The sequence below is a fragment of the Odocoileus virginianus genome, chromosome 8 (assembly GCF_023699985.2).
Source record: "Odocoileus virginianus isolate 20LAN1187 ecotype Illinois chromosome 8, Ovbor_1.2, whole genome shotgun sequence".
Taxonomy (NCBI): Eukaryota; Metazoa; Chordata; class Mammalia; order Artiodactyla; family Cervidae; genus Odocoileus; species Odocoileus virginianus.
Genome location: NC_069681.1, coordinates 76,076,969 through 76,104,490, shown reverse-complemented (window position 1 = coordinate 76,104,490; position 27,522 = coordinate 76,076,969). Strand labels below are relative to the sequence as shown.

Genomic DNA, 27,522 nt, shown 5'->3' with positions numbered 1-27,522 from the left:
TGTTCATTGGAAGGACTGACATTGAAGCTGAAACTCCAATACTTTGGCCACCTCATGCGAAGAGTTGACTCATTGGAAAAGACCCTGATGCTGGGAAAGATTGAGGGAAGGAGGAGAAGGGGATGACAGAGGAAGAGATGGTTGGATGGCATCACCAACTCAATGGACATGAGTTTGAGTAAACCACGGGAGATAGTGAAGGGCAGTGAAGCCTGGTGTGCTGCAGTCCATGGGGCCACAAGTACTGAGCACAGCACAGTATTCAAGAGCTGATGATTTAGTGGGGACCAGTGGTATAGACTAAGAAACAGCTTGACATCATGGTATAAATTTGCTGCAGTTGAGACATGCATAGGGTGCTATGGAGGGTTGAGGGCAACATTAGACCAATCTGGAGTTAGGGAAGGCATCTTGGAAAAGGCAGTCTTCAGTTGTGTCCTGTTACTTTGTTTAGTGGTATTTGTTTGCTCCTTAAAATTTTCCAAATAATATGCAAAAATATAAATAAGAGAGTAAAAAACATATCCCAAATCTCTTCACCCAGAGATGCTCCCAGTTGACCATTGGTGACCTTCCAGGAGTGTGTGTGTGTGTGTGTGTGTGTGTGTGTGTGTGTGTAGATATAATATTTTTTATTATCATCATTAAGGTTGAGGAAAACAGCCTAGTTATTCAACTGTAGCAATATACTCACCCAAAACTCAGCCACCAGCCTCAAACATATGCCTGCATTTTATTTTAGGAAAACATAAACTGGGTCAGAAAACGTCTCCAGAAAGCAGGATGTCATGAAACACACAGAAGGGATCTGCATTTGCAAATGTGGGGCCACAGCCTTGTTCAGAGGGCGGGGCTGATGCGAACATTTCCTCTTCCAGGAAAAGCGAGGTTCACTCAAGCTGCAAAGCCCAGCAGGTCATTAGATTTACAGCCTCTTTTAAAGGGTTGAGTTATGATGGCTTCTAGGTATCGATTAGCTGAGCACACCCACCCGGAATTCAGCAGAGAGTCAAGGGATGAGAAGGAGAGGGGAGATGGTGGTGGTGACGGTCTTGATGTAGTTTTCAAAGTCACTTCCGAAAAAGGCAATGAGGAAATAGTTGAGTATCCCAGCGAGGGACATGACGAATAGGAACAGGATAATGCGTTTCCCAAATATGTAACCAGGCGTGCTGGAAAGGAAGCAGAGAGAAAACTGGAGAAGAGCACAAATGACACCAATTTAACAAAAAATATTATCGCTTTGAAATACATGGGGTTTAAAGGATACTTCCTTTTACTCAAGAATGCTCCATTTACTTCATATAAAGGATGGATATGTCTTAGCTAGTATTAGTCATCGAATCTAGTTCAGAACCAAGCAAAAAGAGCCTTAAACCCATCACCATCAGGGCTCTGCTCTCTGGCTTCTCTGTACCATGGGAATGCCAGCTCCCAGATGGCATGAAGGTGGTGGCTTCTGCTGGTAGCCGGGGTTCTGACCAGGGATTAGGAACCCATGGATTCACGAAGACCCTCTCAGGAGCGCCTGTGAGAGCCATGCTGGCAGCTGTGTGTAATGCAGGATTTTCAGGGCCTCTGTGTGAGAAAGGATGGTGTACATGAACCAAGAAGCCTGGTGGATTCTAAGAGATGCTCTTGCATCCGAAGGCTCAATCTAGTCTCCTGAGGCTGGAGCTCAAGTTCCCACTAATGAGAGCTGGCCTCCAGGGCTGGAAGGCAGGCCTTTACATATGAAGCAAATCAAGGAAGGGAGACTTTTTAGTACTAGATGATTTTGTCTCCTTCTCTCACAGGCTCTAAATCCCATACTGCTTGCACAGAGCATCCACTGGAGTCAGGAGGCACCTCTCCAGTGACACGTGACCACACAGCTATGCTCAGCAGCTGCCCCGGTTCCCCTCCTCTATGACATCCTTCTGTGATGGCTCTGGATGGTCCATTCCTGCAGCACTGGTATGTTTTGAAAGTTCAGCCAAGTGAGTCACCAAGTGAAAAGTGAAAGTGTTACTCACTCAGTCGTGTTTTACTCTTTGCAACCCAATGGACTGTAGCTCACCAGGCAAGAATACTGGAGTGGGTGCCATGCCTTCCTCCAGAGGATTCTTCCCAAACCAGGGATCGAACCTGGGTCTCCTGCATTTGCAGGCAGATTTTTTTACTGTCTAAGCCACCAGGGAAGCCCCTTGGGTCGCCAAGGTTGTTAGTTGCTAAGGCTATTAGTAAAGACCCCGGCAAGGGGACTCCTTGGCACTCAGGAGGGCTCCCCAAGAACAGCCAACTCATCTAAACAGGTACCTTAAGGCTGCCAGGCCCTTGCTTGCTATAATCTAGAGAGTACAATGCAGTATCCATAGGTTCAATGTTAGAAATTTTATCTTATTGAAAGGGACCCCAAAGGTTCATGATGCAACTCCTAGTTTTCCAGTGTCAAGAGTTTGAAAATAGTTTCGCAGCTGAGTACCAACCTCCTCGCTCCTCACAGTGCTCCACGGACCAACAGCACAGGAGCTTGTTGGAAATGCAGACATCCAGGTCCACTGGGTCAGAACCCACACTGTGGACAAGCTCCCCATGGGACTCGCAGGCACAGCAGGATCTGAGAGGCACCCCCAGTTGACAGCTCCCTGCTCCTTGGCCAGTGTGTTCCTCTCTCCTTGGTTTCCTGATCACAGTCCTGCTCATGAAGTGATCTATTCTAGCTCTTTGTTAGGGAAAAAAAGTATGGTCCCCAAAAAGAGCGTTCTGAGCTGAACTGCGCAGGCGCCCCACCCCCACATTCCTATGGTGTAGTCCTAAACCCCGGTACGTCGACTGCATTTAGAAAGAGGGTCTCTAAAGAGGTGATAATGGTAAAATCAGAACACTAGGTAGACCCTAACTCACTATAACCGGAGTTCTTATAGAAAAAGAAGGTCAGGGACTCCCTGGTGGTCTAGTGGTTAAGACTTCGTGCTTTCCAATGAAGAAAACCATAAGCAAGGTGAAAAGACAGCCTTCAGAATGGGAGAAAATAATAGCAAATGAAGCAACTGACAAAGAATTAATCTCAAAAATAAACAAGCAGATCCTGTAGCTCAATACCAGAAAAACAAGTGACCCAATCAAAAAATGAGCCAAAGAACTAAACAGACATTCCTCCAAAGAAGATATATAGATGGTTAGCAAACACATGAAAAGATGCTCAACATTACTCATTATCAGAGAAATGCAAATCAAAACCACAATGAGGTTTTGATGCCAATCAGAATGGCTACTGTCAAAAAGTCTACAAACAATAAATGCTGGAGAGGGTGCCGAGAAAAAGGAACCCTCCTACACTGTTGGTGTGAAAGCAAACTAGTACAGCCACTACGGAGAACAGTGTGGAGATTCCTTAAAAAACTGGAAATAGAACTGCCATATGACCCAGCAATCCCGCTGCTGGGCATACACACTGAGGAAACTAGATCTGAAAGAGAAATGTGTACCCCAATGTTCATCACAGCACTATTTATAATAGCCAGGACATGGAAGCAACCTAGATGCCCAACAGCAGACAAATGGATAAGAAAGCTGTGGTACATATACACAATGGAATATTACTCAGCTATTAAAAAGAATGCATTTGAATCGGTTCTAATGAGTTGGATGAAACTGGAGTCCATTATACAGAGTGAAGTAAGTCAGAAAGAAAAACACCAATACAGTATATTAGTACATATATATGGAATTTAGAAAGATGGTAATGATGACCCTATATGCGAGACAGCAAAAGAGACACAGATGTATAGAACAGACTTTTGGACTCTGTGGGAGAAGGCGAGGGTGGGATGATTTGAGAGAACAGCTTTGAAACATGTACATTATCATATGTGAAACAGATCGCCAGTCCAGGTTCGATGCATGAGATGGGGTGCTCAGGGCTGGTGCACTGGGATGACCCTGAGGGATGGGATGGGAGGGAGGTGGGAGGGGGGTTCAGGATGGGGAACACGTGTACAACCATGGCAGATTCATGTCAGTGTATAGCAAAAACCACCACAATATTATAAAGTAATTCGCCTCCAATTAAAATAAATTTTAAAAAAAAAGACTTTGTGCTTTCAATGCAGGGGATGCAGGTTTGATCCCTGGTCAGGCGAGCTGGGATCTCACGCAGCCAAAAAAAGGTTTTTTTTAAATTTTTTTAAAGAGAAGGTTTGTATGACAAAAACCACTACAATATTGTAAAGTAATTAGCCTCCAACTAATAAAAATAAATGAAAAAAAAATCAGAAAAAAATAATAAATAAATAAATAAATAAATAAATAAAGAGAAGGTTTGCAGGGTTTCCCTGGTAGCTCAGTGGTAAAGAATCCATCCACCAGCGCAGGGGACATGGATTTGATCCCTGATCTGGGAGGATCCCACACGCTGTGGCATAACTAACCCCATGTGTCACAACTATTGAAGCCTGTGCTCTAGAGCCCAGGAGCCACAAGTACTGAGCCCAAGCACTGTACCTACTGAAGCCCATGCACCCCAGAGCTGAACTGAGCTCCAGAATAAGAGAAGGCCTCGCAATGAGAAGCCCACGCACCACAGCTAGAGAGTAACCCCTGCTCCCTACAACTAGAGAAAAACCTGTGAAGCAATAAAGACTCAGCACAGCCAAAAATAAATAATGCATTTTAAAAAAAATTTTACAGAGAAGGTTACGACATAGACACACACAGTGGGAAGACCCTTGAGGACACAGGGAGAAGATGGCCAAGTATAAGCCAAGAAGAGAGGCCTCAGGAAAGAACAACCCTGCCATTGTCTTGATTTTGGACTGCCAGTCTCTAGAACGATAAGAAAACACAATCCTGTTATTTAAACCCCCTGGTCAGCATGGAGCACTTTGTTCTGGCAGCCTTAAAGACAAATACAGAGAATTACCTGCTAATGGTGGTAAAGAAGTGGAAAGAAAGTAAAGGAGTCTATTTTTTTTTTCAGCCAGAGAATAGAGGCTTCAAAGAAATTAAATTGTTAAAAGTCAAATATTGTAGTGAGTCAGATTTATCACATGAATGAGGCCACCATATGCTCATTACAGAAAAGGAGGGAAAGTGATTTGTGAAGCTATTTCAGAACCTGTTCAAGATAAATCTGTGGTGAAGGATGAAATAGGAGTGCCTCCCAATGAAATAGTGGTGTTCTTGGTCTGGGCAGGATGTTTCTCAGGACTGGAGGTGTAGCGCCCCTCAAGGAGGTGGTTCTCTGGGGCTTTAACCCTTCCCAGACAACTTCTCCAGGGATGTCACTACCTTTGTCGCCACTGAAGAGGGTTCTCTGATCATTTCTCAGCTTTCTGGCTAAGATCAAGTGAAGGAGGAGCCTCTCTGAGCTGGGCGGCCTTATCCACCAGAAAGTGAAAGTGAAGCCGCTCAGTTGTGTCCGACTCTTCTCAACCGGGTGGAATGCAGCCCACACGGCTCCTCTGTCCGTGGGATTTTCTAAGCAAGAATACTGGAGTGGGTAGCCTTTCCCTTCTCCAGGGGATCTTCCCAACCCAGGGATCGAACCCAGGTCTCCCACATTGCAGGCAGCTTCTTTACCAGCTGAGCCACAAGGGAAGCCCAAGAAACCGGGAGTGGGTAGCCTATCCCTTCTCCAGCAGATCTTTCCAATCCAGGAATCAAACGGGGGGTAGGGGGCGCTATTGTGAGACATGGAGAGGAACAAGAAGCGAAATGGGGGTGCTGAGCGTGGGGGCAGCACATGGGCAGCCGCCCCCACAGCATCTTCCCCACCCTTGGAACCCATCAGCGACTCTGATCGCTCCGGAACTGGCGGCAAATTGTAACTTGAACCTTTCTTCTCTAAGTATCATCCTTTACTTTACTAAAACCCGGCTTTCCCAACCCAGGTCTAAGGAAAGGACACTTGTCGCCTACACTGTCTGTCTGCCACCGGTGATTGTGTTTGACTTTCTTAACATTCTTTCCACGGGTCCCCGATGTCTGTTACTCAAGAGAACTTATCACAAGGTGCATGCTATAGTTCTCCTTCCCCTAGGCAGACAATGGCATGCTTCACTCTCGGCAGGCTTTGGGAAGCCAGACAGGGGGACTTAATTTGAGGCCCAGATGCGGCAGGGTGGGAGTAGAGGCTGTGATTTTGCAAGGCGTGCTTTTAAAGCATCCTTTGGGAGCCCAGCACCACGTGGAGGAATGTTGTTCTTTTTTTTAATGGGAAAACTAGTCAAGGGCCCTGGCTGTATTTCCAGAACCAGCAAAGTTCAAGGAGGAAAAAGGATGAGGGACTGAGTCGCCCTCCCCCATCCGACACCTCGTGGTCTTGCCTGGTCAGTGGAATATTGTTGAATGACCGACCACTCTTCCTGCAGGAAAAGTGCCACTCCCTCCATGGTTCTTAAACCGTCCCAGCGGCCTACCTCTGAGTCCTCTCCCCCAGGTAGCCAACAAAGTACTTCTGCCTCACGAACAGGTACATCAGTCCAGCAAAGGCAGCAGGAACTAAGAGGAGAAAGAACAATGCCCGTGTTAGTGTCCTGGACGCCAAAACTAAGTAGTAAGTGAACCCAATACTAACACAGACGTTAGGTAATCAGTGTTGGTTGCAAAATCAAGCAGAGGCCTCAGCTTCTGCCAGTCGGGGCTGACGTGAGTTCAGCAAAGAGCCGGGGACAGGAAGCCTCCTGAGATCCTTAAGAATAGTCATGCTACCTTGCATTGGCATCACAGTGTCATTTCATACAAAGTCTTTTCATACCTGTCATCTAATGGGAATCCTTTTCACATGACTGGTACCATCTTTTTCTTTTTTATGTATTTATTGTATTTTTGGCTGTGCTGGGTCTTCCTTGCTGTACCTGGACTTTCTCTAGTTGTGGCAAGTGGGGACTGCTCTCTGGTTGCAGTGAGTGGGCTTCTCATTGTGGTGACTTCTCATGTTTCAGGAGCAGGCTCAGGAATTGAGGCACACAGTCTTACTTGTCCTGCAGCGTGCTGGATCTTCCTGGAACAGGGATCAAACCTGTGCCCCTTGCACTGGCAGCCAGATCCTTAGCCACTGAACCACCAGGGAAACCTTGGTATGGTCTTTTCTATTCCCAGATGTGGAAACATGGATTCCAGCAGTCAAGGGACTTGTGTAAGATTGTCAGCTGGTAGGTGCATGTACATGTGTCTGTGTCTGAGTGTGTGTGTATCTAGGAGGAAAGCTAGACTTGCTCCCAGAGCCCTGCTCTGAAACCGGTCCTTACAAAGTACACCCTTCACCTGTGGATCTCCAGGAATCATGATGCTCAACCTTTTCCGAGCAATTGCTATGGTTTAGGAAGGATCTCCAGGGAAAGAAATGCCCTTTGCATTCCAACCCTGTGAGGAAAACACACAAGCCAAACAACCCCATGGAGTCCTGAATGCTTGGAGCCAAGAGTTAGAAACCCAGCCCCATCAGGACTGTTACGATCAGGAGCTAATGCTTAACTCATTCTATTAATACATTTGACAAAGGGCTGATTACACTTTTTCTACCTATCAGGAATTACTATGAGGGTGAAACAGAAATATGGGTATAAAAATTCTTCGAAGCCCGCCCCCACCCCCCCACCCCCGCAGCGTTATTCAAATACCAAATAAAGTGCATTAACAGAGCACTTGTTATGTGTCAGGTAGTGCTCCAGGCCCTCTGGGTACTCGGGCCTCCAATCCTCTCTTCTCTGATGGTTTCAAAGTTGTGACAATTCACAGCTGCTTTGGACAAGGTTTTTCCTGGTTGGTCCCTTTCAGATGGCTCTGAACTAACTTACTGGCCCACCTTTCTGTTACCGGGAACTGAACTGAACGTGAGCTGATAGAAATCAGGGTGCACAGTGACTGAACTCACTGTCCGTATTTGGGGATCAGTGCCTGCTTCGGGTGTGGACCTGAGCTGTTTGGAACACCAGGAGAGATGTCGTGTGTTCAAAACCAGGCTCTAAAATTCTTGGGTTTGAGCAGGTTCCCCTGAGGTTTGGGCTCCTGCTCTGTAATGTGATGGGTTTAGGCTGGTGTTCCTTTCACCTGAAAAATTATCCAGTCTACCATATTTATAGGAAATGACTATTACACCGAGCAGGAGTGACTGACAGTTTTGTCTCCAAACACTTGTTTTGGCAGAAAATGCTTACTTCCAGGCCCTGAAACCCTTTTCAACTCCCTTCATCCAACTAGAATAACTCCAGATTCATCTCTATCAAGTATCATCTAAGAAGACATAAAAGGAATCATAACTCCTACTCTAAGTGTAGTTCGACTTCATTTTTCAGGTGATGCCAGACATGTTTCTTATTTAACTGAGGATAGAAAGTGGGAGATTAAGACATGTTTCCTGACAGCCTTATGGATCACCTCATGCTCCTGAAGTGGTTTCTGCTCCCAGCCTTCACCTCTCTCCTCTCTCATTGCACCTGATTCTCTTCCTTCATGGCGTGTCTCAGTCTTGGCAACGAATTAATCCATTCATTTCTTTTCTGTGGTCCATCTTGCCAACTGCTGTGTGCTTCACCACCATCTCTATCTTATTTACTGCTGTGTATTCAGAGAACAGGGCTTGGCACATAGTAGGTGTTCAGTGTATATTTTTATGGAAATGCATAAAGTAAGAGGACACATGTGAAAAACCCAGGATTTATCCTGAAACCCCTGGGAGTCCGTTCTGGCTCCGTTACCCACCAGCTGAGCAACCTTGAATAAGTTACTTATCTCCCTGAATCAAAAGATCCTCAAAAGTAACAACAGGGGGCAACAATGTCCACTTTACCTACTTTATTGCATGAGTGACCACAATAAGGATGAAATCATCTATCACAGGACACTAGCAGCCTTTTCTCTCGCATGGCTGGGCCACAGCGTGAAAGCCGGCCAGGTCACACCAAACCTTCACAGACACAAGGCCAGTCTCCAAGTGGACCAAAAATACCGCTCAGTTTCCTTTTAATTTTAAATCAGTTTTGGGAATCCAACTTGCTGAAGTCAAGACTGTGGGCTGCTGAGGACCAGGGAGGCTGGAGACCTCGACCCGTGCCGGAAGGAGGAGCACCATGCGGAAGGCAATGAGCAAGCAGTCAGCCAGGTGACGGTCACCCAGAACAGACACCTCACGCTCTCATTCAGAATGCCCTTGTGTCTGAGCTCATGCTGCTTAAGGCTTCTGAGTCACATTTAGCCTGAAACCACCCTTGTCAACGCAGCCGCTCTCAACCAGCCACCAGGGAGCCAGCATTAGCGATGCATTACCGCCGGGCCCACGCTGGCACCCCGCCCGCTGGCAAACGACCTCTGGAGGGTCTCACCTCTCCCGGGCTTTGTGAATTGGAGCTGAAGAGCAGACAAAGTCTTTTCAACAAAAGAGCCTACACTCACACCTCCTGGTGACACACGTTTTGGAGAGAGAACACACAAGGAGAAAAGCCCGGGTTACCTTGGCTGCAGAGAAGCCCGGCGCTCCAGAGCATGACAAGGAAGGTGGGGTAGGCATCCACACAGTTCTGGCTGCAGAATAAATAAACAAGGGGAAAAAAATTAGAGGCCGCAGTTTAGTCTGAAAATTACCTGAAACCCTAAATAATAATCCCTGTCTTGCAAGGCGGGCTTCCCAGGTGGCCCTAGTGGTAAAGAACCTGCCTACCAATGCGAGAGACATAAGAGATGTGGGTTCGATCCCTGGATCAGAAAGATCCCCTGGAGGAGGGCATGGCAACCCACTCTGGTATTCTTGCCTGGAGCCTGGTGGACATGGATAGAGGTGCCTGGCGGGCTGTAATCCATAGGGTCACACAGAGTCGGACACGACTGAGGTGACTTAGCACACACGCACACACATCTCACAAGGCATGGACTCCATTCATAATTCCTCTGACCTCCAGAAACAGACAGCAGGGTAAAGCAGATACAAGCTTGGAATCCATCTACTGCCTTCCCTGGTGAAGCCATTTCTTGATGGATTCTTGGCAGGGGTCCTGCTCCTGGCTATGCCAAAGCACTTCTTAGAATTGAAAAGTGTGTAACGCGGACAGCAGGGCTGGGTGGCAGTCAGGGTGGGGTCAAGAGAGGGACCTAAGTAGACCTTCAGGTCAGACATACAAGTCAGCTCAGACATGTGGGCCAAGCTGAGGAAGGACAGGCAAGCCCCCACGTTACAGGAGCCAGGGTGAGTCAGGCAAAGGTGGCACTTGAAGAGTTATCCTGCTGATGGCTTTGTCAGGGCGCAGTCCTGGCCCCCGAGCTGGAGTCTGACGCCCTTGATCTCCTTTAAGCTCATGGCAATCCTGCCAGTACACGTGGTAACTGCATGAGTTTCCTGTGGCTTCTGAGACAAGTAGCCACAAACTCAGAGGGTTAGGACAAATGTAACATATGCAGGTCAGAAGTCTGAAGTCAGTCTCAATGGACCAAAATGAAGATGTCAGCGTTGCTACATCCCTTCTGGAGATGCACTGCTTCTGTCTCTTTGCCTTTCCCAGCTTCTAGAGGCCACCTGTGTTCCTTAGCTCGAAGCCCCATTCAACCTGAAAGCCAGCCATGGCTGATGACGTCTTTGCAACCTCAACTCTTCTGCCTTCTTCTTGCACATCTGATGGACCTTTGCAATGACATTGGGCCCCACCCAGATAACCCCAAATAGTCTCTTAATTTAAACTCATCTGCTTAGCAACCTTAATTGCCCCTTGCCACATAACATAACCTATTCATGTGTTCCTGGGATCAGGATGTGAACATCTTTGGGGGTCATTCTTCTGCCTACCACAGTTTTCTCATGTTTCAGATGAGAAACTGAATCAAGGAGAAGCTGAAGATAACTTACCCAGGGTCACCCAGATACAGAGTAGCAAAGCCAGAACTTAATACGACTCTAAAACCAGGACTATTACCTCTTCAACCCTACAGGCACACCTTGGAGATGGCGTGGGTTGAGCTCCAGACCACCCCAATGAAGCAAACACCGCAATAACACAACTCACAGGAATGTTCTGGTTTCCCAGTGCACATAAAAGTTATATTTATGCTACACTGCAGTCCAATAAGTGTGCCATAGCATGATGTCTAAAACACAAGGTACATTCCTTAATGAAAAATATTTTATTGCTAAAAAATGCTATCCATCATCTGATGATGCAGGGCTGCCACAAATTTTCAGCTGGTGAAAAACACAGTATCTGTGAAGTGTTATAAAATGAAGTCTGCCTGCACTCAATTAAATAGTGAGTGTCCTCTTGAAAAGCTTCAGTTGAGATCAGGACCATCTATCCAGACGTCCATGGAAACACAGCATAACAAGACACAGAAGGATGAACTGGGAAAGGCGATGCAACACAGCGGGAGGGACACATGATGAGGACTGGTCCCCAACCTGACATTAACCAGCTGTTTGTCATTAGCAAAGCAATTTCTCTGGACTTGGTTTCCTTGCTGGTAAAACCAAGAGACGAATAATGAATAACTCTGAAATCCACTTAAGCTCTAAGAGTCGATGGTCTAATGTACCGGTTCTCAAGGTGTGGTCCCTGGATCAGCTGTATCAGAATCACCAGGGACCTTCTTAAAAATGTAAACGTTAATGTCTTCCTTGGACCTACAGAATTAAAAATTCTGGGGGCTGCCCAGTTAAGACTTTAAAGAGCCCTCCAGGTGATTCTGACGCATGCTCAAGTTTGAGAACCACCGGTCTAAGGGAATTCAAACTACAGAGGTAAACTCAAAGATGCAATTTTCTTCAGACTTCCCTGGCAGTTCAGTGGTTAAAACTCTACGCTTCCAATACAAAGTTTGCAGATTCAATCCCTGGTCAGTCAACTAAGATCCCACATGCTGTGCAGTGCAGCCAAAAAGGTATTAAAAAAAAAAAATGCAATCTTCAAAGTACATTTGGCCTTTTATCCAAATTCCTTTCTTAGAGTCTTCCTCTGGCAGCTTCTTGATGTGCTTCTCATGATTTTTCTCCTAAATATCAACCTTCAAATTGATAGGGTGTCATGATTCAGTTGGTACCACGGAGAACCCTGGAATAACCAGCCTTTGGTCTGTACCTTATAGAGCCTCCAGGGAGGCTGGGCCATGTCCCTGGCCACGGGGGCCTTCATGTCTTTCTGATGGTCAGAAATCCCTTACTGGAGAAGTTGACAAGTGGAAAAGATAAGAAACCAATGTATCCTGTCCTGGGATGTGGGCATGGGGGAACCAACAAAGCCTGCTGACTCACTAGGTGTTCTGGACACCCAGAACTTCCACTGACCTATGGACACAGTAATAATTCCAAAGGACAGGAGCCCCTTATTAGATCTACCATTTGGGGTGAAGCACTTAGTAAATAAGAGCCTCTTGATTAGTGTGAAAGAGGAGAGTGAAAGAGTTGGCTTAAAGTTCAACATTCAAAAAACAAAAATCATGGCATCTGGTTCCATCACTTCATGGCAAGTAGATGGGGAAAAAGTGGAAGTAGTGGCAGATTGTATTTTCTTGGGCACCAAAATCACTGTGGGTGGTGACTGCAGCTGTGAAATTAAAAGACGCTTGCTCCTTGGAAGAAAAGCTATGACAAACCTAGACAGTGTATTAAAAAGCAGAGACATCGCTTTGCCAACAAAGGTCTGTCTAGCCAAACCTATGGCTTTTCCAGTAGTCATGTGAGTTGGATGTGAGTTGGACCATAAAGAAGGCTGAGCACTGAAGAATTGATGTTTATGAACTGCAGTGCTAGAGAAAACTCTTGAAAGTCCCTTGGACAGCAAGGAAATCAAACCAGTCAATTCTAAAGGAAATCAACACTGAATATTCACTGGAAGGACTGATGTTGAAGCTGAAGCTCCAATGCTTTGGCCACATGATGCAAAGAGCCAATTCACTGGAAAAGACCCCGAGGCTGGGAAAGAGTGAGGGCAAGAGGAGGAACGGGCAACAGAGGATGAAATGGCTGGATGGCATCGCAGACTCAACGGACATGAGTTTGGACAAACTCCAGGAGATAGTGAAAGAAAAGTCTGATGTGCTGCAGTCTACAGGGTCACAAAGAATTGGACACAACGTAGCAACTTAGAATGCATGCATGTAACTGAATCACTTTGCTGTATGCTTGAAACTAACACAATGTTGTAAATCAACTCTGTTTCAATAAGACTTTAAATTAATTAATTAATGAAGCAAATATCATTAATAACAGTAGTAGGATCAATACCAATCAATAGAACCAATGTAGATGGATCACGTTCAAATCATTGGACAAGTCCATGCCACTTAGAAGTGAGCCTAGGATGAGAGGTGCCGGGGAGGAGAAACCTTAGGTGTCATTTACCAAAATGCATTTTTGTGAGACACCAAACCTTTGATATGCTTTTTTTTTTTAAGGAGGGTTTTCTGTAGCTCAATAAGACCTCCCCTTCTTGGAGAACCAAGCATCACAGTGTCTCTTAGCACTTTAAAGGGTCTCAAAAATCTTGCTGTGGGAAATCTGCTTCCCTGTCACACCTGTTAGCAGCCCACGAACTTGTAACCTAGGGGACCCATTTTGGAAAATTACACACCTCCAGAGACCCATCTTCTCTCCATAGTCTGTGCTCACCTGCACCCTTGGGGAAGAATCTTAGGTCCCTTAATTGAGATTTTTCTCCAAAAATTAAACTTTGACTGCTCTGCCTGCACTCGTCAGCTGGGAACAGAGCTTCAACCTATGTGTGTTAGACATAAGATAAGACAGTCAAGGTCCTTTTCTCTCTCAAAATCAGACTCAGCTCTGCCCTCAAGGGAGATAGGAGGTAGAGTAACCGATTAACTGAAGTCCAGGTTGAACTAATGGCATAACCTGGCTAGGATGTCTTGTTTTTCGACAGCCCCCAAATCTTGAACGGTCTGTATCAGTCCACAGCCATATTTTATGCTGAGAAACATGCATTAGTCTTTTCAGTCCACCAGCATCATTTATTCTTTACGCTATCTTCCCTTTCTATGGTCTCTAAACGTTTACGATCCCACACTCCATCAACCAAGACTTTTGATGGTATAAGCTTATGACAGGTACATTTATGTACAGATTATATATACACACTCCTCTCAATGTGTATGTTGAAACTGAGTGAAGCTTCATTTCCTATAGAAAAGCAACAGTAAATACATGTTCTCTTCTTCTCGCATCCCCGCGGCTCATCTCATACCCCTCTTGAGTGCTTTTGGAGGCCCCTGGGGAAGCTCTCACTGGGGATGACTTTCTTCCTGGTGGTTTCCTGGCTGAGGCGCTCAGATTGGAGGCCCTGGGCGTGGCCAGTGGCCAGTAACAACTACTGCGTTATCTGCAGAGCCTTTCACAACCCACCTCGGGCACACACAGGGTGCTGCAATCTGGCCAGGGCGGAAGTGGTCTTTGTAACAGAACCACGGCAGTGTCTGGATGACCTTTATCTTACAGAAAATTCTCCTCTACCCCCGCCATAGGTCCGACCTCTCCACAGCTCGCTGTCCTCCCCTCAGTCTCCTTCCCCTCTCTTGAAGGGTAAGTAGGAAAGTCAAGATCCCCAGGCAGCACTGATCGCCCACCACTCTCCTCTAGCATCTTCTGACCTCAGGGACCGCATGCCATTGCAGAACTTCCAAACTGTCTTTCAAACAACAGCACGGCCAGCCACATAAGGGCACTTCCACAATCCGGAGGCTGGCTGTGGGGACCAGGTCAGTGCGGTGGCTTCGCCATCTTCTTCTTTTTTTTAATTTTATTTTTATTTATTTGGTTGCTCCGGATCTTAGTTGCAGCATGTGGGATCTAGCTCCCTGACCAGGGACCAGATCCAGGCCCCTTGCATTGAGGGTGCTGAGTCTTAACCACCAGGGCAGTCCCATGGCAGCTTCTGAGAAGGAGAGCTGGTTCTCTCCTGGAAGAAAAGGCAGAAACCAGGCATCCTGGCCTGCTGTGGCCCTTCCTCATTGCTGGCAAGATGGAAGCTTAGCTTCCCACTGGGTACAGAGAAATTCCCCTGCCCCCACTTCTCCAATACTGACTAGCTGTGTTCATAAGAGCACAGTGCTGCTGGTGAGAATGCAGTGATCTGGGTGGGAAGAACCTTCCCATTCCAGTCTGTCTGTAGAACAGGATTCCTGGTTTTTGGATTCCATTTTCAGGGAGGTTCTGGCATCATCCCCAATGGAGCACCCCGTCTTTGCTCCTTTCCATTGCCCCCTGCACACAGCACAGAAGGGCTGGGGGTGCCCCACACACAGTCCCCCCCCCTTATAAATGTGAACATCTTACATGGCTTAAAACCACGTCTTTCAACTTCTCCCTACCCTTCTAGAACTTTCCTTGTGTGGCCCTAAGCCCCGTTTTAGAGGGCTCTCTGGGGAACATCAAAGTCACCTCCAAGCCGAGACTGAAGGCCAGCTCCCTGGCAGCTTGGGGCTACAGCCGCCCTTCCTAACAAGCCTCCAGTCACAGGCATGGAAAAGCAGGCCACAGGCTGATAGCTGAACCCTTTGTCTAAATGCATTTGGCAGAGAGGAAAATGAGCGTTTGGATAACACCGTTCAGATTTGCATCCCAAATAGCATCCCTCCTCCTTCCCTGAGTTGTTCAAGTGTTTCCTAGCAAACTTTCCCTGCTAAAAGAAGTAAAGAAGGAAAGATAGAAAAGCAAGTGCATAGTACCCTCAATTTCTCTATCCTGGTCACTCAAGGAGACCAGGCTTAGATGCCCGTGGGGCAGCAGGCAGCCGCCTGCTAGTCCTGCTGCTTGCTTCTGATGCCAGCTGGTGAGTAATGGCTGGTTTGCATGGCGGCACCTGGGACTAACCCCCCAGGAAATTGGTCAACTCCATGACCGAATGACTGGCAGAGAGCTTTCCTGACCGAGCAGGAGCTGTGAGGTCTACTCCCACACCCCCAACACCTTTGCTTCCTCTCTTCAAACACCAGCACCTTGCTAAGATGATGAAAAGTGTCCCCAAAGTCTCCCGGGTCAAGTTCAAGCTTCCCTGGAACCCACCCACCCCCGCCCGCCACACCCCAGCCTCCAGAATGTTGTCCCAGGCCCACTCTGGGTCAAGGAGCAGTGTCAGAGTTTGGACTCACTTGGCAGTGTAGACCCGCTCGAAGGCCAGTGTCCCAGTCCTCTGGAAGCTCCGCCCATTGTGGGTCTTGCTTTCGTGCTCCACCTTGTGGGCAAAGAACCCTGCCAGAAGGAAAGGTTTGGATTTATAATGAGCACGTATCCCGAGCCTGGCATCTTAGTATTTTTCCTGGAATGTTCAATGTTTCCTTCTCTCGACCTCTAAACAGCCCTAACTGTCCTCCATCAAATGTCACTGAGCACAAAGGTATTTAGCAGCTACTCTCGACTAATTGCTACATTTGGTGTTGGTGAGGCAGTAGTGAGCAAGACACGCCCCCACTTTCAAGGATGCTACCACCAGAAGCAATAGACACCCGAGTAAAGAAACACTCGTGCTGAGACTGAGTGGGAACATGGAGCCATCGAGGGTCAAAGAGGGGTAACAATTCAGTGTTTGGGTCACAGAAGGATTCCTAGAGGGAGTGACGTGTAAGATAACACCTGAAGAACAAGCAGATGGAGGGGGCCGGGAACAGCTGAGGAGACCACTTCTCTCTATCGGAATGGAATATGCAGAGGTCCAGCGGCAAGACCCTCTGGGGTTAGCACATCCAGTTTACTGGGAGACAGGGCGGGTGGGGGGGCAGTAATGGGGAGCATTAACCTGGCAGAATTACAAATGAGGCCAAAGAGAGGCAGGCGGTGAATCGCTCTCTCAATGCCATTTCTCTGTTATCACTCGCCACGTTCCAGACACTCAGCTTGTATCAGAGAACAGCACACACACACACAGCCTTGGCCTCAGGAGCTTATGTTCCAGCGAGGATATGAGGAGAGGAAACAGACCACACACAGCAAACAATATGTAAGAATTAAAATCACACGGTGTGCCGAGCTGTGGACAAACGCGAAGGCAGAGCAGGGCAAGGGCCTCCAGGGGTGCTGGTCAGCGTGGCCAGAGGGAGCCTCAAGGAAAAGTGGCGAGTGAGCCAAGGCCGAGCAGATGGTGGCAGGGACGTAGCTCTCAAACCAGCAGCGTGACCATGACCTTGAGGAGAGCCACGTTAAGAACTTCTGCATTTATTGCCATCTTGAGGAAACGTGGAGAGACTGACAGGTGCAAGCTGATGAATGGCATCGCCAGAAAGCCAGTCTGTCTTAGCGTGGTGAGGGATTAGAGGAGTGAGACCCTGGACAGGGGGAAAGACAGCAGGGAGCTGGTTAGGGTGATGGCTGTGGGATGAAGAGATGCTGGGAGACAGAGTCTGTCTTGTCTACAGGCTGGATGGTGGGGAGGGGGGAACACGGTCTCTCCTTCCTTCTCTCTCTTTCCTCCTTTCTCTTTCTCACTCTCCCACCCCTCCTATTTTATTCCTTTCCTCCTATTTCAAGAGTGAAAAAAGAAAAGAAGGGTGACAGTCACGGATCCCACTCACAGGATTTCTTTTTATCAACTTCACATTAGCCTCCTCAAAAAGAGCTGAAAAGGATGCCTGCCTCATCCATTGTGTCCGTGGATAAAAGCCTTTATGATCTGCTTTTTGGTGAAAGCACATTCTTCCCCTAGGACTGTGCCCACACCGGGCAGAGCCTCAGGGCTGGCTTCATGATGGCACTCTGGTGGACGCCTGACACATGCTCTATGAAGCGGGCGGTACATCTCCACGCTGTCGACAAGGGCACTGTGGCTCAGAGAGGTTGAATAAACTTCTCAGTCCCTCCACTGGGGAGCAGGGAGGAGTGCTGGGATTTGAGTCCAGCTGGGCATGCAAGAGTGTGTTCATCCTCTTATTATCACATAGAAGCTCTCTGCAGGGACTCCATCAGCAATTTGGGGTCTGAGTACCCAACTGTCTGCTCTGGACGTCTCTTCTCCCCACAGAATACAGTGGAAATTCTGATCACTGCCTTTCCAGAACCCAAGGTGACGCCCGTGCCTCTGAACACATGAGCAGGGACAGTATTAAGAAAGTCTGAGGTTACTTCTGCAACCAGCTGCATGGTGGGGCCTCCTTCTCTCAGCCTTCCTCTCTTCTTCCTCTCCTTGCCCAAGAACAGCGCCTTCCTCTTTTTAAGTCTTAGCCCTTCACCTGCGACCTTGACCCTGCTTTGGCCAGCCTCTTTGGGTTTTTGTTCATTGATGTTTGCCCTACTTTGTAAATCTTCGGTCTCTGTTTTTATCTTAATCTTTACCCTTGAAACATGCTCAAGTCTCTCCTAACCTCAAAACAGAACAAAAACAAGCCTGCCTCTGTCCTGAACCCCCACTAAGGTCTACTTCTCTTTCCTTTCAAGCTAAACTTGAAAGAGTTGGGTCACGTTTGTCCACTCCTCCAAACACTGACACTCCATACTCCACATCCTTGACCATGTTACAGAAACTGTGCATGCAGAGAGCATTCACACACTGCTCTTGGCTGGCTGCTAACATCAGGCCAAACCAGAGGGACAGAGAGAGACCAGAGGAGAAGGCTGCAAACGGTCACCAAGAACCTACCACATGCTGTCCTCTGCCAGCGACTCGGGTATTATCTCAGGCAACACCTTCAGCCACCACATGTGGAAGGTTATTAGTAACTCCACCTCTCTGTTGAGGAAACTGTGGGTCAGAGAAGGTGAATAACTTTCTCAGGATCACATAGAAAGATTCTGAGATTTTCTTTTAGTATGAGTCAGCCCTGTGATACACAAAAATAGCTCACACCTCCATCATTTTAACAGAACTGGTGTCTGGATTTTGGGAACAGATTTCTTGCATGAAAAACACCCACCTGCATCTTAGAAAGAAGATGGCAAGTTGGTGGTGGGTGGGGTGGGAAGGAGTAATCCGATGACTAGGGACTCTGGAAACCCAAGTTGGCTGAGAAATGATATGCTGAACCAGGGATGTTACAGGTGACTTTGGAAACACAGAAGCTGCAGGCACAGTCTAAGCTTTTCCAAAGAACAGACACACCAGTGGATAGAAATTAGAGGGCAGCAGTTTCAGTTCAATGTAACAGAGAACTTACCCAGCAGTGAGTGTTTGAATGAATGAATCCAAGACAACACACGTCATGTAAACTTCTACATTTTGAAGTAGCTTTGAATCCCAGTTTCACCACTACTGACTCTGGAATCTCCAACTAACTCTCTAAGCTCTCTAAGCTCCACTTAGTTATTCTGTGAAATAAGAGTAATAATGGTAGAATATTTCATAGGGGGCAAGGGTTAAATGAGATCATGTTATGACCAGTGCAAAGCACCATACATGACACAAAGCAAATTCTCAATACACTTGACAATGGAAAGAGTGAGTCCAGTGCATTGTGAGCGCTCCATCCTGGGAGTGTTCAGTAGGGGCTGTTGAGGATGCAGTCTAGACTTCTGTCGCCATTCACAAGGTCTCCATGCACAAAGACCTGGGTCCCTCCCCTCAGCTCACTCTCTCCTCCTCCAACCTAATTAGTTTGGCTTCCCGTGGGAATCATTTTCTCCAAAGCCACATTTCCCAGGTTTGCTCCATGTCAAAGCTGCTGGCACCCTGGCCGAGAAGTGGGAGGCCCTCTGGATGCTACGCAGAGGAAGTGCATCCATCTACACGACCTGGGAAACCAGGCTTTGGTAGTTCTGGTCCAGGTCGCTCAAACTTTAAACGTGGGTCTGCGTTCCCAAACGTGCATTATGCTGGATCAAGCTGGGAGGGGGCCTCAGGTTCAATGATCTGATCTTGATGACTCCAGAGCGTTTGGGAGGCAGAGGAGGAAGTTCACTGGGTCGGTGGGCTCTGCCTCTCCCCTGGGGAATTGGGAGCCAGAGCGTGCCCCCCTCACCCCCAAACTGTCACAGACACAGGGGTCGAAACTCCTTGTCTTGGGACAAACATGAAGTACACAGTGCCTGGCAACAGCATGTAAATCATTCATAAAGCTAACAGGAAGGGTTTCGAATGTAACTGGGGTGGGGGCAGAGTTTTTGCATATTTTCTGCATTCTGTACGGTAGGTAGACCTTTGGCTGCAACTCTGAGGTTAATTAGAATTGCAAAGGGAGGTTCTGGACCTCGGTTGGACCTTTGCGTTTGCCTAAAAGCTCAAGGTTAAAACAGGTAGAGGTATTATCTCCCAAGTCACTTGAATTTCTCTCATTCCCCTGCACCAGCACATTGAACAGAGTTAAAAGGTGGCCTCAGCATGACCAGCAAGCCTTGCTCTTTGCCTCAGAGGCGAGCAGGGCTGACCCTAAGCCTTTGAAGGGAGCCAAGGACTCCTTCTGTGGCTTCAAAACTGCCCCAACCATTGCAAAATCACTCTGTCCACACGGTGCCCTTGCTGCCCACAGGGCCGGGGAAGGGGAGGAACAGAGGCCGTGACGTGGGTGCCGTGCTGTCCACACCGCCACAAATACAGCCCAATCGACAATGTGTCCAGGATGAAAAGTCTCCAGCCCAAAGCAGGAGCTGGTCCACTCCCATCTCCCTCCCCCCCAGGAAGCGTCATCAGCTCATGGGACTGTGTCAGCAAGGCCACCGTGTCCCGTTGTCACCTATCCAAGATGGCTAGCCGAAAGATTGCGGTTAGAGCTCAGACATGTGGCCATCGATCCTCTCTCCTCCCCACGACCTAATCTCATCTGCCAGAAATGATTAGAAACCTCATCGTCCGCCTCAAGTCTGCTCAGGGTTCCTTGTGCTTCTACAGAAAAGCCCAGGACTCACCGGACACTCCAGGGCCAGGTCCCAGGGCATCTCGGGGGAGGGGAAGAGACTGTTCTCACGGGGTGGGGGGACCATGCAGCGTCCCCCAACTCAGTTCTGGACCCGGGGCCAGCAGCTCAGGGTGGGTGAGAACCTCTGCATGGGCAGCTGAGGGGACCCCGGCTCCCGTCCCTGTCACCAATCTTGACGGATGTCAGGGAGGGCTGGAGGGGGCACCCAAACAACCAGCACCCATGCAACTGCCTCCACGGGGACTCGAGGCTTCACAGCAGGCTTCCTGCTTCCTGCCCGCCCATCATCTCCTGCTACCCTCCCGTTTCCTGGGGGCAGGAACCTGGTTTCCCTGTTTGCTGCTACATCCCCATGGATGCAGGACCCTTCCTGGACTAGGCAGAGTCCCCGTGGGAGTATGCAGGTAGAATGAATGATCCTTTGGAGATTCACAGAGACTAAGAGAGCCCCAACATGGCATCTGCATGAAACAGCAGTGGCCTGGGGCCACGGCAGCCTCACCCGGAGCCATTCGACCCCTCTCAGAGCTGCGGCTCTGTCGTGTGACACTTAACTATGAAAATGTTCGGGTCAGAAAGCTGCCAAGTGTTGTTCCACAGAGGAAACAGACTTGGAGTATGCAAAGTTGGTCTCTCTGGTGCCGGGAGGCCATGGAGAGCCTTACTGTGCCCAGAAGGCTCATCACCAACCTAAGGCCACACTCAAGTTGGGGGAAAATATCAGGATATCTCAAACTGAGTGAATACCCACATTTCCAAAGTGTAACAGTATTTGAACATTCAGAAAATACTGTTAAGTTACAGAGTAAGTCTTCCCCTTTTTCTCTCTGTCTTCATAAAGTGCAAAGCCCAAAGACATATGGCCATACTGATAAAAAGAGTCTGAGACAGTCCTGACTTAGGAATTTAAAGAGAAGTTCCACCCTGTCCTGCCTTTCTCAGTTCTAGGTCCTTTGCCTGGGTTAAGTGACAGCAGGGTTAATGGAAATCCCCTGGAGAAAGGATAGGCTCCCCACTCCAGTATTCTTAGGTTTCGCTGGTGGCTCAGATGGTAAAGAATCCGCCTGCAATGCAGGAGAACTGGGTTTGATCCCTGGGTCAGGAAGAACCCCCTGGAGGAGGGCATGGCAATCCACGCCAGTATTCTTGCCTGGAGAATCCCCATGGACAGAGCAGCCTGGTGGGCTACAGTCCATGGGGTCCCAAAGAGTCAGACACAACTGAGCGACTAACCACAGCATAGCACAGGGTTAATGGAAATGCAACCCGCAAACAAGGAAATCCTTCTGACCCTCTCTCCCTTTATGTAAGTACATGATGTCTACCAAAGAACGCTTCAAAAATTACACATTGCTAGAGAAAAAGGAAGTATTGCAAAGAACATATTTCATCAAAAGAAATAAAAAAGCAATACAGAGGTAAAATAATGAAAAAGTAAAGTCCCCCCTCACACTGGCCAAATTTATTTTTTTTTAGCCTACAGGTAATAGGTAACTCCTACTGCACTGAAGTCAGCCTGCTGCACTGGGTATAACCCAGTGTCTGGGTGAACATGTCACTTTCAGGCTTCCTGCCCTCCAACTGGCCACAGTAATTAATAGTTAAAGTGCTGATTGCAAACACTTCAGTGATGGTTTCTATACAACCAACTTGCTGCTCCCGCTCTACAGACATGATTAATCATCCCCATTAAAGACAAAGAAAGATGGGGAGAAGGAAAACTCCCAATTCACACAGAAGTGTGTGCATCCTTATACAGTCAAATAAAGACACGAATACAGATAAGAAAAAAAGTGTACACACATATACACACACAAACACACAAGTGTGTAAGCCTGACTCAAACACTGAGACACCAAGCTGACCCCAGGGGAGGGGCTTCCCTTACCATTTTGGACCACGCTGATGAGGGTGACAATGGCCAGCAGGACGATATTGCCCACGGCTTCTTGGTCCATGGTTGTTTCGGGTTCCTAGCAGGACCGCTCAGCTCCCTGGCACCCCACACCCACACTGTACAGGAAGGGGAAGTGGGAGCCGGACTCTGCCTTTCATCATTAGCATTTCCGAAGGTCCCAGCACAATTACAGGCCTTCTTCTTCCTTTTTTTTTTTTTAAACTAGCCACCAAAGTGCCCTGGGCTCAGCCTCTCCTGCCAGAAGAAGCAGGGCTCAGGAGGAGAGAAGGAAAGGAATAAAAAGTGAAACTTGTTTTTTATTCATGGAGCACCTAAAAGGTCTGTGTCCAGGAATACTGTGTTTCTTTCTTTCTTTGAATTCCTAGGAAAATAAATAAATACTTGACACATGGCAGGGTTCAGAGTAGCAGCCGCATAAGCCCTGGATGAATGAATAAACAGGAAACAAGCAACAAGAGAATGCAAACTAAACCAAGGGGGCCTCTCTGGTGGCTCAGTGATAAAGAGTCTGCCTGCCAATGCAGGAGACATGGGTTCGATCCCTGGTCTGGGAAGATCCCACATGCCACGGAGCAACACAGACCGTGCACCACAGCTACTGAGCTTGTGGTCTAAGGACCACTAGCCACAACTACTGAGCCCATACTCCCTAGATCTGTGTTCCATAAGAGAATCCACGGCAGTGAGATGTCTGCACACCACAACTAGAGAGTAGCCCCTGCTCGCTGCAACTAGAGAAAAGCCTGAGCAGCAATGAAGACCCAGCAGAGCTAAAAATGAAATAAGTAAACAAATAAAATTATTTTTAAAAAAATAAAAATAAGGAGCAGAAAGAGGGTCACAGGTGACTCCCAAGGAAAACCTCCACACAGGAAGGATTGCTCAACACCTCAGCTGGCTTCTCTGAGGTCATTACTGAGATGCTTTCCTGGAATCTTCTTCACATAATGATGAGTAGAGAAAAGGCAAAAGAGGGAACCTGCTGAGTGAAGTAGGCAGTGTCTGGTATTTTACAGGAGGTTTCTCCCTGTAAACATCAACCACTCAGAAGTAACACAGAACATGCAAGATTCTGTGACCTTCATCCCAGATTCAACATCTATTTGGCAGCGCTGAAGAGAAGTGTTTATCAAAACCTCACTTTGACAGAGAATGCTAACCACTCTACTTGGTGGTGGGGGGGTTTTCATCCTGGTGAGGGAGAGGCCAGTGCAGGGAACAAATCACACAGGCCTTGTATTTGAGTGGCTGCAGCTGGCTGGAGGAAAGATGTCCTTGGAGGTGGCGTCTGGAGCTTGGATGCACAGAGGCCAATAACAAGGGCAGCCCTGAGCCAGTTCACAATGCTCCAAAGAACCAAGCGCCTGGAACACTTTGCCCCATGTGGAGTCACTACATGATTGTCTAGGGGCTCAGCACCAGCAAGAGGCATGTGTTCACCTCAATGGGATCTGATGTGCAAATTTCAGGGAACACGTGGGTCCCAGCCAACAAGGGGTCTGGCCCCCATAAAGTTGGCCCTTCTAAGACTCCTCCTATTTTAGTAACAATGCATCAGAAGTGAAGGTCAGACCCTTGAAAACGTCTCTTGTTGCAAACAATAGAAACTCAGCTTTAGCTAGCTTGAGCCAAAAGGGAAGTCTTTATTGACTTCAAAGACACCACGGAACTGAACAGCCCAGCACTGAAATGAGCCGAGATGAGATTGGGCCTCTCAGATGAAGTTTCCTGTCTCAGTCTCTCTCTCTCTCCCTCTCTCTCTCTCTCCCTCTCTCTCTCTCTCTCTCCTTTCTTATACCTTACCAGCCTTCTTCGCTCTGCAGACCAGTTTTCTCCACACAGTGGAAAATATCTCCACCTCCACCTCTGGAGTTTTATATCTTACAGCTCTGTCATCCGTAAAGGACTGACTTTTCTCAGTGAACCCACTCCAGTATTCTTATTTGGAAAATCCCATGGACCGAGGAGCCTGGAAGGCTACAGTCCATGGGGTTGCTGGGACAACCAGCTGGCAGATAAATGAGAGAAACTGGGGGTTCCCACAGTTTCCTGTGGTTGAGGGAAACTGTTCCCTAAAGACAGACAGGCGTTGGTGAGGGGTGAGGAGTGCTGGGTATGTCTACTGTCCTGTTGAGACTGTTCAGGACTCATAATCCCACATTAAAATGGTCAGCTTTAAAGAAGTTTCTGTATCCTATAGTCTCCTGTATTTAAAACTTATTCTAATCTCCTTCCTGTTTGTGGTGGGTAAGTTTGCGCCAGGACCTGCAGGCACACAGACATGCTATCAACATAGTTCTACATGGTCTTCCCAGGGCACTTGTGCAAACCTCATCAGACCCCAGGAATGCAGGAAGGAGCTGCCTCTGCCTCTGGTTTCCCAAGCCTCAGGAGCCCCACAAACAGGGTCAGGGCGGGGGATGCCAAGCCAGCCCCACTTTAGAAAGCTGAGAAGGCACCAGCAAGGAGGTTCCCGTGATGGGATCCCCCCAACCCCACATCTGAGCTCCTGGAGTCACCCTGCCTGGATGGGATACACGTGCCAGTGGGGTGAGTCCACTTCACCCGGGGAGAGAGCGTTTGAACAGTCAGCCGAGATGGCCATTAAACTACCGCTGCACATTAGGATTCTGGCTGCAGCTGCAGAGGAGCACTTACTTATCAGGGGTGAAGCCTCTGGAAATGCCATTCATCTCAATAGAGAGCTGCTGAGACAGAACAAAAAGGGAGGGGTGCCAGGGGCATGGGGTGGGGAGGGGGCCGCGTGCCGGATTCCGGATTCCTAACAGGACAGTCTCGAGGCCTCCAGGGTGGGACAACAACCCGCCCTGGCCCAGCCAAAACCAGACCAGACCCAGTCCAGGACCCAAGGCACTGTGTAGCCATGTCCTGGGGACCTAGCTTGTGCATTTTCTCCTCAAAACACCCCTCTGGGGACAAACTACCCCTCCCATTGCCCAAAAGACAAGACAGAAGTGCAGGGGGGTTAAACCACAGGAAGTAAGGAACAGACCCGGGACTCAAATCCAGGCCTGTCTAGCTCCAACATCTGAGGTTCTAACCACCCTGAATGCTGCTTCAAGAATAGTCTTCAAAGCTCAGGGCTCCCAGCCCTTCTGCATCCCTATTTGGCAACCCCTTCAGGGATTAGTAAAGTGACCAACAGCTGCTCAATCCCTAAAGAGATGGTGTTTTTAAAGAAAAGAAAGGAAATCGTATACATTTTGCAGGAAATAGTGTATTCCTTGGACACCTGACCGTTCAGTAAAGGTAATTTAACAAGAAACAGCCCTCCACTCCCCAGCTGTAAGCCCACCCTCTCTGCTCCCTGGACCCCTGTTCGCAGTGCCCTCAGCGCTCATGCAGACGCTGCACTTATCCTCGTGTGACAGGTTAGTTAGACAAATGTGCTGGGAGTAGGGAAGAATAATTAGCACGTTCATTAATTAGAGCACTGTTAGTAGTTTGACTGTGAAGGACAACCATTTGTCAACAGAGATCAGGACAGCCAGAGCCAAGCAGTGACTCACGGGGGCAGCAATTCAGCGAAGGTGCTGGCACTGACCAGCTGCTATTAAAATCCACGGGAGCTGCTGCTCATCCACTTAGCGTCAGCGCCTCCATCACCATGGCAACACGGGTCCACTACAGGCAAGAGCACTCTTGCATCCTTCATCTCACCTCGAGCAGCCTGTTGCCGGTTCATGACGTCTCTTCCTTTTGCTCTCTGGCCAAGGTTGCCCTCAGCGTCCCTTAGGAGGAGGATTTCCCTGAATATAGATGTTGGGTTTGAGGGAGAGAGTGTGGAATGCTCCCGGGGTGCGGGTCACCTCTAGACCAGCATGGAGATATAGCTCAGGTCTGTCTGTAGGCACACACTAGAAGTGGTTACAGAGCGCTTCTTAAAAAAAGAAAGAAAGAAAGAAAGAAAACACTTTTGTATTGGGTTGATTACAAAACAAGTGATAGTTTCAGATGAACATCAAAGGGACTCAGCCCTATGTATATACATGTACCCAACCCCCAACCCAGGCTGCCACATAACATTGAGCAGAGTTCCCAGTGCTCGACAGTAGGTCCTTCTTGGTCATCTATTTAAAATATAGCAATGTGTTCATGTTCATCCCAAACTCCCCAGTTATCTCTTTGCCCCATCCTTCCCCCAAGCAACCATAAGTCTACTCTCTAAGTCAAGCACTTTCTTTTAATTTTAGTTAATCTAAAGGATATTCAGACCAATATTGATCTGAACAATAAGTGATAGGAGCAAAGACAAGACCACAGCCTGTTACAGATGTCATATGGCGATAGTCGCCAAGAGAACCAGCCAGCCTGGTCAAAGTGTCATGTCTTCTTCCCCGGCCACAACCTGACAGCCTTTTTTTACACGAACAGCCTGTGGTTCCACACTGAACTGAGCTGGGTAGAGATGAACCCTCATGCCACTGAAACATGAGGAAACTGAGGAAGCATAGTGCGTATGCTGCAATCCCAGTGCTCCTGATGAAAGTCCACGCATTCTCAGGGCAACTGGGTGACATGGCTCACAAATCAAAATCACATGGACAGATATGATCTCAGTTCTCTAGAAGCTCAAGGTACAGGATGATAATATCAGTGCAAGGAAACAAGTAGAAGCAGAAGCTAAAAGTTAAAATTAAGCAAGTAACTCATGACTGCAGCCATGAAATTAAAGACGCTTGCTCCTTGGAAGAAAAGCTATGACAAACCTAGACAGCATATTAAAAAGCAGAGATATCACTTTTCCAACAAAGGTCTGTATAGTCAAAGCTATGGTTTTCCCAGTAGTCACGTACAGATGTGAAAATTGGACCATAAAGAAGGCTGAGCACCAAATA

At 47.9% G+C, this 27,522-nt stretch overlaps 1 protein-coding gene across 1 annotated transcript; it reads right to left on the bottom strand.

Moving 5' to 3' along the window:
* Window positions 1-708: 708 nt before the first annotated feature.
* On the bottom strand, window positions 709-22,780 carry ALOX5AP (arachidonate 5-lipoxygenase activating protein). Its single transcript, XM_020884389.2, has 5 exons — window positions 22,634-22,780; window positions 16,060-16,159; window positions 9,434-9,504; window positions 6,402-6,483; window positions 709-1,172 (listed from the first exon to the last, which is right to left on the bottom strand). Exons 1-5 carry the CDS (start codon window positions 22,701-22,703, stop codon window positions 1,010-1,012), a joined length of 486 nt encoding a protein of 161 aa, XP_020740048.1. The 5' UTR covers window positions 22,704-22,780; the 3' UTR covers window positions 709-1,009.
* Window positions 22,781-27,522: the final 4,742 nt, after the last annotated feature.